The 15,877-nt window shown below is 48.3% G+C and overlaps 1 protein-coding gene across 1 annotated transcript in view; it reads left to right on the forward strand.

Moving 5' to 3' along the window:
- Positions 1-15,877, forward strand: part of GRID1 (glutamate ionotropic receptor delta type subunit 1) — a 668,927-nt gene that overhangs the window by 637,148 nt on the left and 15,902 nt on the right. Inside the window, exon 14 of the mRNA XM_045568241.1 lies at positions 13,270-13,436. Within this exon, the coding sequence (XP_045424197.1) occupies positions 13,270-13,436 (167 nt within the window). The remainder of the gene's footprint in view (positions 1-13,269; positions 13,437-15,877) is intronic.

The following is a 15,877-nucleotide window of genomic DNA, read 5'->3' on the forward strand; positions in this document are numbered from 1 at the left end:
GGGCCTGGCTCTTATTCATTTGTCTGTCCCCAGGGCCAGCCTCAGGCAGAGGCAGGCACAGGGGTATAGCACATGGACATTCAAAGCCTCTGACCCTTTCCAAAATCAAACAAAACAAATGTTCAATGACTAAGCAATGTAAGTGGGTGGAAATGCAGTTATATGCGTCTTTCTTAAACAAGATGAGCAGCAGAATTGCTGGGGTCCAGTTGCAGGGAGAGCAAGGAGAAATGAGGGGTGTCCGGGAGGGGAGGGGTCGTCTACCCCGGGCCTGGGGGGCATAGTCAGTGTTGCTGATGCCAATCACCACACATTAACCAAGTTGGCCTCTTCATAACTCCTTGCTGCTTAAATCTGCCTGATGATGATTGGTTTGGGATAATACAGTCCAAAGATCAAGGAAAGCCCCCACCGTGCTCCCTTATTAAATTCCTTTGCTTTGGGTTTTCAGCATTGCCAAGCAAATCTCATTATGAATTCTTCAATTACTTTCTTTTATGATTTTTATAATTTGGTACGGTAAGCTCTGGAATCAAACCAATATCCGTGCCATCATGCTAACTTTGATTATTTTCAAACTCCTCATTAGAGGGAGTGGGAGGATTTTGACTCCCCTTAAATCTGATTTTATTTTTCAGATTTGCTCTGCCCTATAATTGCTTTGTACCCAGGTCTGATGTGCTTCACCTTAGCGCTGGCTGTAAATGTGGGCCAATTCCATTCTGTTTGTTCCGCTGAGCATTATTGCTTTGGGTTTTATGACTTATGTTTTTGCATTTTGAATTGAATTGTTTTGTTATTTGATTACATCAAAATGAAGATGCAATTGCTGGCGAAAACAATTTTGATTTATTACGTCAGCCACATTGTTGGCAATTTTTGTTTAGCTCATTTTTATTTTCACTTTTTTAGTATGATGTTGTTTGTCCAGGAACAAAGAGGGAGAAACGGAGGCAGGAAAATGACATTTATAAAGAAATAATTAGGTGTGGAGGTGTGCTCATGCACTCTGTCTTCACTGAGGACATTTTGTGGTATTTCCATTTTGTAACAATGAATGCAAAACTCAGAAAAGTTAAACCCTTTGCCCTAAAATTATCTGACTCTTTCTATTATCCTTGTGTTTTATCATGATTACTATTATTAATACCATCATCACCATCAACAAGATAAAACGTATTTTAGTGGAAGTTGTAGTTTCCACTGGGATGGGCTCTCTGACAGAGTTGATAGTTCTCTCTACTCTCCAACTTAGGGATATTAAGATTTGCTCTGGGCCCTGCATCTTAAAACTGGGGTGTGTGTGTGTGTGTGTGTGTGTGTGTGTGTGTGTGTGTGTGTGTGTGTGTGAGACAGAGAGAGAGGGAGACAGAGAAAGGTGGTAAGAGGCAGATTCACTCAAACCAGGAGGAGTGCTAGGAACGTGAGGAGAAGAAGCCTGCTGAGGACCAGAAAGAGGACACAGCAATGCTGGGCTTAATAAAGAGCATCCTGGGCAGCAGAATCTGGAGTCCCCAATATTTGAAGAGTCTGCACATAGGAGGGGACTTGGGCCCAGGGAGTGCAGCCCAGACACCGGACCTCAGCCAGTTACGTGAGAACGTGATAAGAGGACTCTCCGGCGAGGACAGAGATGGCGTCATCCCTGGGCCACCCAGCAGGGCCGTGCAGGGGTCTGACCCACCACCCCTGGCAGGCCCCTCTAGTGGTAAATTTTATGATGCTTTTGACTTTATAAAGCTATAAACCCTGACAGATGGAGCCCGGAGCTTGTTCGGCCATGAGAGATGGGAGTCCATTTGGATCTTTTGGGTCAGAGTGTGACCTCTTTTATAGCTCTTCCAAGTGCTCTAAGGCTGCGGTGTGAGCTCTGACATTTTAGCAAAGGCCATAAAGGAATACTTAGCCACAAATGGAGTTAGAGAATGAGGCTGTTCCACATCAACCCCCAGGGATGGTTTCCCAACACATTAAGGGATATTCTTTCACATTCAGTATACTCACATGAAACTTTGCTGCTTCTCCCACCTTCCAGCATAGTCCAAGTCGCCAGTTCCCAACAACTCTTTATGGCCAAAGGGACATTAAAAGAAAGTTGCTTCAGATGGCAAGGCCACCCTCGCCTCAGGGTGCAGTTTCATGAGTCTCACTTTCACTGATCTCCGCGAAGTCAAATGCTCAGTTAAGATGTCGTAGTACGGTGAATAGAGCATGGGTTTGCATCAGTGAGAACGGGTTTGACTCTTGCATTCATCTTTTGCCAACCGTGAGATCTTGGGCAAATTAACTGACTCCTGAAAAATAGTAATAATAACACTGGGTCTGACCAGAGCTGCTGTAAAGAGCGTATTTTAACATGGCAGTTATTAAAGGGTGGGCCTTGTTGCAGCCACAGCAGCAGCGTCTGGGAGCTTGTTAGAAATGTGAATTCTTGGGCTGTACTCCAGACCTCGTGAGTCCGAAGCTGGGTGATGGGAGGTTAGTGATCTGTGTTCCAGCCTGCCCTCCAGGGGATGCTCGTCTTTCTCGACTTTGAGAACATCTGCTTGAATAAACAGCACTTACTGTTACCATGGTTGTTTTATGAGTACTTGATTTTTTTCTTGAATTTTAGAAAGTGACTCTTAGAGGCCAAGGGTACCCGTTGATGCTGTCCATGAAGATGAGGCTCTGGGGGAGACTTTAGGATGGAGGAAGGAGGAGAGGAGACCCAGAGGGGCAAATGGCACGTGACCAGCCCAGCCTGACTTCCCAGATCATAGTTTTCATCCCTCCAGCTTTTGATTCAATCACTTTACACATATTTTTCCATCATCAACTCTATGCCAACATCTTGCTAGGGGAGTGAACAGGACATGCATGGTCAAGGAGCCTACATTCTTCCCTGTAGGGGTGTGTGTGTGCATGTGTGTGTGCATGTGCATGTGTGTGCATGGGTATGTGTGCATGTGTGTGCGTGCATGTGCATGTGTGTGTGCGTGTGCATGTGTGTGTGCCTGGCACACAGAGAGTATCCACACAGCCCTAGCTCTGTGTTTTATGGGATGTTTGACCACAGGTATGTCTGTCCTCTGTGTACTCTGAATTTATGTGTTCTTAGGTTTTTTTATTTTCCTGAGATGGTATTTTTCATTCTGTGTTCTTTCCCCTTTGTAATCTATTTTTTATCTAGGCAAACCAAATTACTCTTTCTTTTAAATCATTCTTAATTTTTCCCAGGGAATAACTCAGGTTAGATTATTGTTTATCATAGTCTTTGGACAATTTAAAATTTTGACAACTCATTGAAAATCGATGTGTCCCTTTGCCCTGCTGAGAAGGTTGTTTATGGCCTCTAGTTTTGCTGATGGTGTACAATTTCAGATTTTGAGAAAGGAGCCATTGATTCTTCCAAGTTAGGACTTTTCTTTTTTCTTTGTACAAAACCAGCTTCTTTTCCCTTGGAGATGTGAGAATCCGTCTCCCACTAGGATACTTCTTGGTTTACTAAAAAGAGTGTTTCTCCCCAGAGTGCCAGAGGCCCCAAAAGGCATAATGCCTCCATAGGGTCAGGTGCTGGAGGCAGATGTCATTAGCAAAAGCTCAGCCAGAATCTGGAAGCAGAAGAGGAAAAAACAGCATGAGAACAGAGCCGGTTGCTAAGGAGGCTCTATGCGGTTCTTTGCGGGTATTGACATTGAACTTTTGATGCGGCAGGGAGGAAGGCCATTTGAAGTCACGGAGACCTGGGGAGAAATTCAAGCTCTGCCAATAGCTAATTCTGTGGCCTTGGGCACAGCTCTTTCTAAGCCTCAATTTCCTTGGGTAGAAAATGGACACAATTTGTACCATGGAAGTTTATCCTGAACTTTCTAAGAAGAGAATGGGTGGGGAAGTACCAAGTAGAGTACTTCTGGGGCAGAAAACGTTCAGTGTGATTTTCCCTTAAAGTTTGTTTTCAGTAGCCTTGATCTTTCAACTCTATGGCTTCTCTTCTACCATTTAGTGCCCCAGTCCAAGACCCCAGAGCTTTAGTCCTTTTTCCCTTTCTAAATATGCTTTCAAGAGAAGATCAGAAATTAATTGGCCCAGAGGTCTGTATCATTACATGTCAACTTTAGCATGCATCAGGGTCACCTGGAGAGTTATTAAAACATACACTGTTAGGTCCTACTTCCAGATCCTCTTATTCAGTGGATCCAGGTGGGACCTGAGGATTTACCTCTCTAGTAAATTCTCTAGGAAGCTTCTGCTGCTGATCCAGGGAACATACTTTGAGAACCACTAGTCATAGCATAGACTTTGAGAGTGTCACCCCTGGAGAAGACCTTATGGACCATCTGGCTCCTCTTTCACTTTTATAAATTGACAGTGAGTCAGTAATTGGGCCACGACTATGACAGTCTAACAGTCTTTCTAATTTACCAGGCTGATGACTGAAGACAATTTGAAGTGTTATTTATTCCAAGGCAATTGCATTTTAATCAGGATCCAAACTTTAAGCTATAAGATGATATTGGTGATGATTATTATGACCATGAGGATAATGTATTATTGTTTGAGTTTCTTCAATGCACCAGGCACTTCCCACACTGTCTCTCCTTGTGATGAGCATGTGAGGTGGGCATGCTATTTCTGTCTTCCCGGTGAGGACACTCAGCTCACAGGGCTCAGGTGGCTGGCCAAGGACAAGGGGAAGGCTTGGTCTGCCTGTCTCCAAACCCTTGTTGTCACCAACACACTATGCCATGCTCTCTATAAAGTGGTGTGAAAATTATATAAAGGAAGTTAAGAAATCAAAGAGCAGATAATATAAAAGAAAAGGCATTGGTGGCCTTTTGAGATACAAAATTACCATCATTCTCTCTAGTCCCTGCTGTGCTCCTCACTACTGATTGTGTTACTCCAGGGCACAGGAACACCAGAATGGCCAGCAGGAGCTACTTTCCACTGCTGTAGCCGTGGGCTGTCTCTGCCACCTCAGTCCTCCTGTCCAGGAGGTGGGTGGCCTCACTGGGACCCCCATGACAAGGCTGCAGGGCTGCCCTCGTGCCCGTGCTCTATGTGGCCGCACATACCCACTGGACATCTCTCTCCCAGATGGCCTTGCCGCCCCTTTGGCTGCATCCTCTCATTGTCCAGCTCCACCCTGTTCTCTGCGGCCTGGAGCCAGGAGCCAAATTGACTTTGCACCCCATGGCCACTTCAGGAGAGCAGCTTTTTCAGTAATTGTGGAGAGTCGGGCTGCAATCTATCTCCCTCCCACCGAGCCTGTGCTGAGTTGCCTCCTTTGCTGGGCCAGGGACTGATCCGGATAAAGGGTCATTATCCTTCACTCCATGCACAGCAGGTTTCCTGGCAGCCTCCTGGTTGGTCTCTGTGAACAGCCTCTGAGTGTCTCGCTGATGGCCTGCTTTATATTATCATTGTCATTTTGGGCCACCACCTTCCATTGTTCTGAGAGCCCAGGGAAAGGTGAGCTCCTTATCTCCAGCTGTAGGTCACATTTTCTGAACCCTTCGTGGCTCCCCAGGTGCTTGGTACCTGAGTCCATGTCTCTGTTGTCTCTTGGGGGGCAGCGTGGCTCACAGGCTCACACGTCCACATATGTACACTCACACATCAACACACAAAGCTACACACACTCACATTTTCACATGCATACACGTTCACACAATTCTCAGATGCGTACATACTTATATACTCACACACTCACACACATTCCCTCACACATTCACGCACTCACATAATTCTCACTCACATGCATTCACACACACTCACACATTTACACGTGCATACACACCACCCCACATGTGTATACACCAACACATCCCTGCACACTTACACACACGCACACACACATAAACACACACTGACATGCATTCTCACATGCATACACACTCACATACCCATACGCACACCCGTTCTCACATGTCCACACTTACACACCTATATATGCACATTCTCCCATGCTTACGCACATGTACACACACAATTCTCATGCACATAAACTCTCACACATGCACACACACTCACACACAGACTCTGCACACTCACACAGAGTGTGCTGTTGACTTCAAGGGGGAGAGTGACAGGCGGGAGAGCAGTGGAGGGAAGGAAAGTGCTTCAGGAACAGCCGACAGATCGGTCTCTTGGGTCCAGATGGACACTGAGGAAGGAGAAGGAAACGGAGATTGCATTGAGCCCTCACTCTGTGCCAGGAAGAGTGCTTGGCATTCTGGAATTTCCCACCCACAATCGTCCTCCTAGGAAGGGATTCTCAGCCCCTGAGACTCTAGGTTCCCGAAAGAGCTGGGATGAGACTGTGGGCTCGGCTGCCTCTGTCACTCTGCTGTCTGCAGTGCGCTGTGCGCAGAGTGAGATTGAATCTCTGCAATCACCGTCTTGGGCACCGCAGTCGCAGGTGTTTGCCGATGGAAACACGGGCAACACAGAGATTCTAAAACACCAACAAAGGTCACCCATGATGGCACTGCCCCAAAATGATCCTTGTTTGTGTTTGGTACTTGCTTTTGATTCTTCATGAACACAAAACTTTCCTATACTAATTTTAAAAAGATATCCCAGTGTCAATACTCTATTCTAACAGGTTTTTTTTTCACTGAATAGTATAATATTGGTTGTCATGTTTAGACTTACCATATGCCAAGCAAGATCCAAAGCATGTCACGTACATTGAGGGGTTTAATCCTCATCAGAACTCTGTGAGGTATGGACCAGTTTACACCCAGTGGAACTGAGGCCCAGAGATGTTAAAGAGCATGCCCACATTCCCGCAGGCGGCAGGCAGTGGAGCTGGATTCAAACCGATATAGTCAGACTCCAGAACCCAGGCTAGGGCTGCCTCTTTTTTACCATGGGACTTTTTCTTAGCAATCAATGCTCTTTTAAAACACCATATTAACGGTAACGTAATATTCCATCGTCTAATACTCTCATTTACCTAACTGATTCTCAATTATTGAGAATTTAGGTTGTTTCCATTTTCTGGCTATCTTAAAAAGTGTTGCCCTGAAAAATCTTTATACCAACATTTTTTCAAAAATTGAATAATTCCTTAGGATAACTCTCAAGGGGTGGAATTGCTGCATATGCACATTTTAAAAGCATTCAATTTTCCCTACCAAATTGCCATTCCAGAAATATCATGCCAGCCCACACTCCCACCAGTAGACTGCAAAATTGGCCTTTTATCTGCAGATGGTCTGGGTCTTTACCGTTGCATCTTGCAATTTGGCACAGTGCATATGTAATACAGGTATCAGTGTAGCCAGGTTTCAGGCTGTGTACGACAACGTGTTGCCATTGTAGGAACATAACTAGGAGCTGAGACTTGGGATGCTTGAAAAGGCTGAGCTCTGCTTTTCTGGGATGAAGAGTGGTGGCAAGGGGAGGCAGTGAGTGTGCCACACAGACAGGGAAAGCACATGAAGATGCATCAGGTTTCCAAGGAGTCCCCGACGTCCAGAAAATGTGCAGACCCTGTGTCCTCCCATCTTCCAGGGTTTCAGTGGTTCCATGAACCACTCTTGTTTTTAAGGCTGGGGAAAAACAGGCACTGCCATTCCTGTGTGATCTGTCACCAGCAATGTCCGGTGGGAAGTGGTCCACGAGAGAAGACAGTAGGTGCATTTTCCCCAGCTTTTCCTTCTTGACTCCCAGCAGGGCAGAGGGGATGGCACAGACTTCTCTGGAGCCAGACAGAACTCAGGTTGATGTGACTCCACTGTTCGTTATCTGGCCTTGTTTGGAACAAGTCACTTTATTTTTCTGAGCCTCAGTTTCTTTATGTGCAAAAGGGGATGAATCTTCTGTCCTTGAGAATTATTCCATGGATGAAAAAGGCATCAGGTTTCTAAAGGTCCTGGCACCCAGCAGGTGCCTCACTCCTCCCCTGCACCTGCACTGCGGATGGCTGGCTTCCTTCAGTGCTTTTTTCCCGGTAGCATTTGTGACTGATATTTGTAGCACCAGCATTCTCGTTTGGGGGAGCAATGTGGTTGCTTGTCCCTTTCCAAAGCAATTAGGATGGAGTAGAAGAGTGTAATGAGGTTCTTGCCTCAGAGGCTGATGTCTCTGAAAGTTTGTACTCCAAGTGAGTTCTGAAAGGCATGGAGTCAGTGGAGCAATGAGAGGCAGTGCAGTCTCATTTTATTACCAGAGTGGGATGATGGAAAGCGAGCAAGCCATCCAATATCCCAGCTTACTCGTGGATTTGTGTGGGGAGAACAACAACAACTTTCCTGCAGCCATATAGGCCACTCATGTTCCCCCAAATGTTAGGAGGGATGCTCTAAGTGCTGAACCCAGACCTCCTCACTGTCTCAATTCCTTTCCTTTTAGCATGCGCCAGGGCTCAGGTGGACGGGGGAGGGAGTGGATGTCAGGGATGGGGTGGGATTCTGTTTCCTAAGATGCTTGCTGGGAGACAGGCCAGGGGTGGTCCCTCTGGCCACTGTTGTCTTGGCATACTGCAGATGGATGTCCACATGCCCTTGACTGTTTTCAATGCCACAGGTAGATGTTCTTCCTCCTTTCCCTAAAGTCCTTGAATCTATTGTTTTTATGTCTGGACCAAAGCCTTTGTTTTTTTTTTTTTTCTTTTAAGGAAAGAGGAAAATGAAATGAAGCAAAATGTTTAGAAGCAGGCCAAGGATGTCAGGGAGCGTTTCCCGAGTGCTTGGGTGCTATCGGGAGCCAGCGTCCTGGAGAGGTTTGAGAGCTCTGCCAGGGCTTTGTGTCCTGTCGATGGGCCAGGGCACAGCTCCAGTGGAGCCAGGAGCACCCAGGGGGATGCAGATAGGATTTGGTAGCCATGTAGTGTGTGATGGTATAGACTGTAAAACAGGATTAAAGAAAACGTTTTAATCAACTTGTCCTAAGGATCATCACTTATGCCACTCCCCACTTAGGGAATGATACTGCCCCTCTTTGGGCACATTACATTTCACATGTACACAGAGCAACAATAGTACGGTATCCATCAATGATAGTGTGTCCATCCCATTATTTTCTGCTACTTTCCATTCAGTGTGTGTATGTGTGTGTGTGTGTGTGTGTGTGTGTGTGTGTATAGTGATCAAATATATATATAGTGTTTCTGCAAAGTCTTTATAATTACTATCTGTTACATATAATGCTATCACATTCATGAACCATAATTTATGAAATTATTTCTCTACTTGGCATGTTTACTTAAGAATCAACTCTAGATTTAGAATATTTGTCATATGTTTTGGATCCATTTAGGTTACTTTTTAGGTCAAACTCTCAGTTTTCCAGGGAGAAGACATGAGCAGGTGTAACCATCCACGTTCTGTATTACTGCATTACTTTCTGAAGGCTTGTATCATTTTGTGATTTCCATAGCCAGGAAGGATCATGCCCATTTTGCCACAATTTCTTCACCACTGAATATTATCAATTAAAAATAAATAGCACCATGTAAGTAGCCAGATTACATTTCTAGACCATACTAACTTTCACACTTCTACTTTCTTGCATGATCTGCAAATACATTATTGCTCGTGGAGGAAACCTAGGCTAGAGAACCAGAACTGGTCCCGAAGGGCTCTCCAGGGTCAAAGGGGCTGGACAGTGGTGTTTCTGTGCCCGCCCAGGCTCTGCACCGAGCTGAGGGCTCGAGGGAGGCTCGGCTGTCTGCACAGCTTATCTCCAGCCTAGCTTTCCAACAGCCACATTCCAGTGCATTGATCCCTGGTGAGTCAGTGACTGGAAATTCAGAATGCATTTAATATTATAAATGGGCTAGCCAGCTAAAGGTAATTCAACCCACTGAAAGACCAAGTACAGTGTTTGCTTTTGTCTTGTTTAAGTATCGCAATCTAAATCTGTGGCCTCCCTGTATCTCTCAGACATTATGAAATAAAACGCCAACAATCTATTTGTAAGCAGCTCACCACCTACCTGCCAGCTCTCAGACCTCTCCTCCCTGACCCGCCACCGCCGCCTGGGGGGTAGGAACAGGGCAGCGCTGGGACACACGAGGAAGAAGGGGCTGCTATGGACAGGCATAACTGCAAACGTAGCAAATCGAAAGATCTGTCGTGACGCTTGCAGGAGGTGGCTAGGCTCACCATTCTCCCTCCACGAGTACCAGCCCGTGGCACAAGGTTGAGAGGAGACTGGATTCCTGCCTGTGTTCTGTCTTCCCAAGAGCCTGGAAACAATCCTTAACGGAAAAGAGTCAGTATGAATAGGGAATGGCAAACGTCTCCTGGTGTGAGAGGTCTCAGAAATGGAGTTGAAGGGGTGGAGGACGGAGGGAGAGGGATAGGCGTGCTGTCTGGTGAAACTGGACGCTAGATAAGAGACCAGGAGCAGAAGGGGGGAAATGCTGATGACCAAGGAAGAGGAGGGTGAGCTTGTGATGGGAGGGACAGGGAAGGGAGGACACGCTTGGATCTCCAGGGCTCAGGTGCTTGGTGTATTCCATGTCCCTCCACTTATGAGGGAGTCAGGCCTGTGGATAAGTAGCACCCAGTAAAGAGCTGAATTCATAGTTATTAGGGGCTACATGGAAAACTAGTTCTGACCCTACAAGGAAGAAACAAATCTTAGAGGTTTTTTCTGTTGTTTTTTTTTATTATTTATTTATTTAAATGGGAGAGGGATAGAGCTTATTCTTCAAAAGGGCAAGCAGAGGGTCTCTATGAAGGTGACAGAGCCATGATGAGTGGGGCTGTTTTGACTTCTTACCGCTGGCAGCCAAAATGTTCCTGGCAGCAGGGTCAGACCTCAGAAGCCTGATGTCTGGTACAGGCTCTGCGCCCCAGTGGAAGGACTGGGGAGGTGTTTGCAATGTATGGGAAGTTCTCGTGGAAACTGATGGGCATAGGTACCCCAGGGGAGACACGTAACGGTAGCCTGGCATGATAGCACGCCCCTGTAGTCCCAGCAACTCAGGAGGCTGAGGCAGGAGGATCACTTGAACCCAGGAGTTTGAGAGCAGCCTGGGCAACATAGCAAGACTCTGTATCTTAAAAAAAGAAAAAGAAATATAATGTTACATTTAGTACCTGGTTTTCAAATGGAGAGATTGAGTGTCTGGGGTCATCCCAGCAGGTCAAGGAGACCCCTACTTTCTCCTGTTTTCTTGATCGTCTTCCCGGTTAGCAGGGATTGGAGGCTGAATGTTTGCCAGCATCCCTTCCGCACGTTTCCTCTTGCAGGACTATAAGTGCAGCTTCCTTCACGCAGCGGTGCTCACCTGTCTCTGAGCCCAGACTGTGCCTTGCGGGAAGCCAAGTGCCCCATTGCTGCGCCAGGCTTTCCTCAAAGGGTCAGTTTCTACTCGGTCTGAACCAGCTTATGTTGATTTCCTTCGTGGAACATCACTTGAAAGGTAGAAATGAACCTGATCTTAATTCTTCCTTCAACATGACATGCCCTTTTGAAATTGTACAAATAACAATGTCTGATTGTCATGTTGAATTGCGAGCATGGCTGTGAAATGCTCCAAAATCTGACTGAAGCCAAATATTAGGTCGTAAGTCAACATTTTGCTGAGAAACTTGGTTACTGAGAGGTTGAAAATTTATATCTTTTGGTGAGAAAACTTGTTTGCCAGCAGGAAAAAATTTCAAAGACTGTTATCTTCCTACATGGCGGGAGGAGATGTGTGTAATTTTGCAGCCTGGGTCGAAGTCCTTTAGGACTGCTGAATTGGACTGGTGGAGGAGCGAGGCTGTGGTGCAGTACTGGGATTGCTCCCTGAGCTGCAAGTCAGTGGTTGGCACGGGCGTGTGTCAGTCCTCACTAGGTCATTGGGCAAAATTGTGTGAGTGGCTAGGAGCAGCCTCTTCCACTTAGGGAGGTCACACTTTGCCCACAAATCCTTCTGGTGGAGGCCTGACAAGAAAATGAGCCATCTCATGGGCACTGAGGATCTTGAGAGAAATAAAATCCTAACCAGCTTCACGGGAGAAGATGTGGCACTCCTTGGAAAGTCTCAGAGGACATGAAGAGTCAACCAAACCGAGGCAGGAGCTGGGGACAATGCCCTTGACAATGCCAAGAAGCCATAGCTTGCTGATTTGGCCTATTGCTGTCTGTGATACATCAGCCCCATCACCAACCCCTACTGAGGTCCTCCAGCGTCTCACGTGGCCATGGTAGGAGAGCCGGGGAAGGCAAAGAGGTGTCTGTGTCCTCGCTATAGAATTAAAACCAGGCACTCTGCTACATTAAAAACATTATGCTCTATTTTAAGATGGTCAAGTGACAATGTCTAGTTTGCATCTCCTCCCAGAAAGTAAAGTAGCTTGCATTCCCTCTGAGTACCCAAACTCCAGGCAAAGTTAGAATTGAGGCTCAAGATAGAATCGAGCGCTGCTGTGGATGGGTGTGATGGTGTAGGACTTTAACTGTGGCCTCAGGCAAACTCCTCATGGAATAATCTGCAACCAATGCACTGATATGGAGACGCTGACCCTGGAAACCGCTCCTCTGTGTGTGTGTGCGTGTGCATGTGCGTGTATGTGTGCGAACATGCACGTGTGTGTGCATGTGTGCATGACTGTGTGTACGTGTGTGCAGGCACAGGCACACCCTCAGTGAGGGCAGTGAAAGGCAAGTGGCGGAAGCCTGGCCTGGCTCACAGTAGGCGGGGCCCTGTCCTGAGTGGGCTCTTCCCAAAGCACAGGAGCTCTAGACATGTGCTTGTGCTTGATATTAAGTCACTACGACGTGGGGGCACTGAACTCACGGCCACTTCCCACGTTCACCCTAAGCAGGCCTCAGTCAAGTCCTAAGTATAAATATTAAATGAATGAGAATTATCACCGTCCTATTCTTCCCTCCCTCTAGGGGCAGTGCTCTCCTGGGAGCATCTTCTTCCTCACCGTCACTCTATTATGCTCCTCTATGTTCTGGTCTGAGAATCTCAATCCCCCGGGGTTGGATTTGCTGCTCTCTCCACGGGCGAACCCCCCAGTCTGGGACACAGGCCCACGCCACTGTGACCAGGAATCTGGTCTTAGAGCCTGGCTCCAGCTCACCTGCCCTTGCCCTCTCCGTGAGCTGTGCTGTGGCTGGAGCCTGCCCGTCTTTTATGTCTCACCACAGTGAGGGCATCAGCCAGCGGTGGCAGCTGGAGGCCAGCAGATGGCAGGAGAGCTGGCTGTGCTGTCTGATGGCAGGAGGACCCTGAGACGGGGCCCTCGGATCCCACCAGGGAGCGGCCTGGCTGCTCAGCACTAACACGGCAGGCCAGGCCTGCCTGACTTCGTGGTGGTTTTGGTCTTTCAGGCAAAGAAGGGGAACTACGCCTTTCTGTGGGACGTGGCTGTGGTGGAGTACGCAGCCTTAACGGACGACGACTGCTCAGTGACTGTCATCAGCAACAGCGTCAGCAGCAAGGGCTACGGCATCGCCCTGCAGCACGGCAGCCCCTACAGGGACCTCTTCTCCCAGAGGTAGGCGTGGGCAGCCTGGGGACTCCGGCACTTGGGGTAGGAGAATAACTTCCTCTTAGGAGAGAGGAGCCAACAAAGCTCATTTATTCATCCCACTTTCTTAAGCACCAACTGTGTACCACTGCATACTCCCCCCACCCCCAGCTAGGCCCTGTGCTAGGTGCTGGCATATAAAGAGGAAGCATATGGTCCCTTCCCATGAGGGCACATGGTCTCTGTGGGGACTGTGATGTGAGCATGCAGTGCCAGCCCAGGGCATACATGGGATGGTGAGGACATTGCCAGGGTGCAGGACACCTAGGAGGACTTCCCAGAAGAGGTGACACCTGAGGCCCAAAGGATGAGTAGCAGCCAGAAAAATGAATAATGAATAGGATATAATAAGGACCTCCTAATCACTTCTAAGGTAAATGTATCTGCAGAGTGGCAATAGCCAATGTGGAGACTTAAACAAACAAACAAAAAAAATAGGGTCAGAGAAGCAGAAAGTCTCCATATTCACCTGGTCATGGTGGGCGGGGGCTGCTGATTTCAAGGCAGGAGGTTCCTGGTCCCAGGAGGGTGGTCTGCTGGGGCGGGGAAGGGGCCTGTCATTAGCCAGAGAGGGTGGAAGTGAAGGGCGTGGGCAGCTCAGAGGCCTTTTCTCAGTAGTCAGCCCCAGCAGGGGTCCTGTCCCTAAGGCGGTCTGAGCCTTGGGCCCTCTTCTTGCACTCATCTGTTAGGTGGCGTCCTGCTGGGTGGTGGGAGTGGAACTGCAGAGCCCAGTGAGGGACCCCCAAGGACCAGCTCTGCCTTGGTTCACCTAAATGCAAAATGAGGCAGGAGCACCCAAGTGAAGCGGCCTGCGCAGTGGCAGGCTTAGAGGCAACCCTAACTGCCTGATTTACACATGAATTCCACACTAAGGGGCATCTATTTATGGGGGGAGAGCACTTAGAAACCATTCCTCCAATACGCTGTAGTTCAGAGAGAGTAGCTGACACCAGGGGTCGCTCAGCCAGCTGCTGGCAGAGCTGGGAGTAGAATCAGGTGTCCTGAGCCCCGGCGCTGTGCCTATGTTCCTGCTGGGTCTCCAAGCCCTTCCACCTGCCTTCTCCTACCCCCAGATGTCCATATTGTGTCCTTCTGCTCGTGAGCACCTGAGCCTTGGCCCCAGCAGGGGAAGGCCTAGGAGGAAGGCTCCGGCCAGTCCATTCAGTGGTTTGTTTGCAAAACTGAAAAAAAGAGTAGGACTAATTAAGGTAAATGAGGCTTTTGGGTTTTCTCTTGGATTTAATCAAGTATACATTCTGTTCCTCCCTCTGCTCCTTGGAGCAGAGAGAGATGACAAGAGGGAAGGAGGAGTGGTGATTTATCAATCGCTCAGATTAAAGGCATGAAGAAACAATAGCTTCTCTCCAGGATTTATAACACGTTGGCGTTCTTGAGGTTTACACCAGTTGGTTTTCCAAGATGGGAGGCTCAGGGCGATTCCACAGACCATCAACCCGTGAGCATCTCCCTAGAACAGACGGTAAGGAAGCCCCTGGGGCCAAAACAACAGCAACACCCAGACGGCTAATGCGCCCCAAGACAGCGCTCACGGAAGTACAGGGGCCCCAGGGAGGGAAGGTTAGAGTCCCCGTGGGCCCACCCTGCTCAGATATGCCCTGTAAGTCTGCCGAAGTGCACATTGACACGCTGGAGAGAGGACAGAGCAGACACTGGCCAGGGAGTATGGGTCTCTGCTGGGTCACTAAGTGGAGTCAGGACAGAGGGGGCTCACACCAGGTCAAAGGAGGACTTGAAAATACTCCACCTGGAGAAGGCAGAGGAGAGTGGGGAGGGGTGAGCTGTCCACCTCCAGTATTGTAAGGCTTGCTGGGTGCCGAAGGAATGACGTGTCCTTTGCATATGGCTCCAGAGGGCAACGGGCCAGGGGCAGCGTCGGGGGCGGGATCCCAGACAGCAGGCTGCTCTGGACCAGGCCTGCCCACTGCCTGTCCGCTTGCCGGCCGTGAGGTCTCCATGCAAAATTTCTCCCAACAGAGACCCTGTGGGCTGCTCTACCCACCCCAGTGATCACCATGATCAAAAGTGGCTAGTCCAGTTTCCATGTCGTCTGAAGAGAAGCGGTTTATCACTATTTGCTTTCATCAGAAGGCCATGTGCTCTGTGACTATAAGAAAATGTCCCCAGTGGGCTGTGCTGGCCTCCCACAGTGTCCTCATCTTCCTCCGTGGTGCATCTCCTCCTGGGCTGGGATCATCCCTGCTCCTGGCAGGCAATGTCTACTGCTGTGGGAACCCTCAGACCTCAGGTTGCCCACTGACTGCTGCCAGTGGTTCTTTAAGAAGCTCTGTGTGTGGCGTGTGCGGAACTGTGGGCCTCGGAGGACTGAGAGGGAGGTCGGGGGAGCAGTGCTCCCTGCCATTTGTAGGAAATGGGGCCTGGGATAAATA

This window comes from Lemur catta, chromosome 14, assembly GCF_020740605.2.
Source record: "Lemur catta isolate mLemCat1 chromosome 14, mLemCat1.pri, whole genome shotgun sequence".
NCBI classification, from domain to species: domain Eukaryota; kingdom Metazoa; phylum Chordata; class Mammalia; order Primates; family Lemuridae; genus Lemur; species Lemur catta.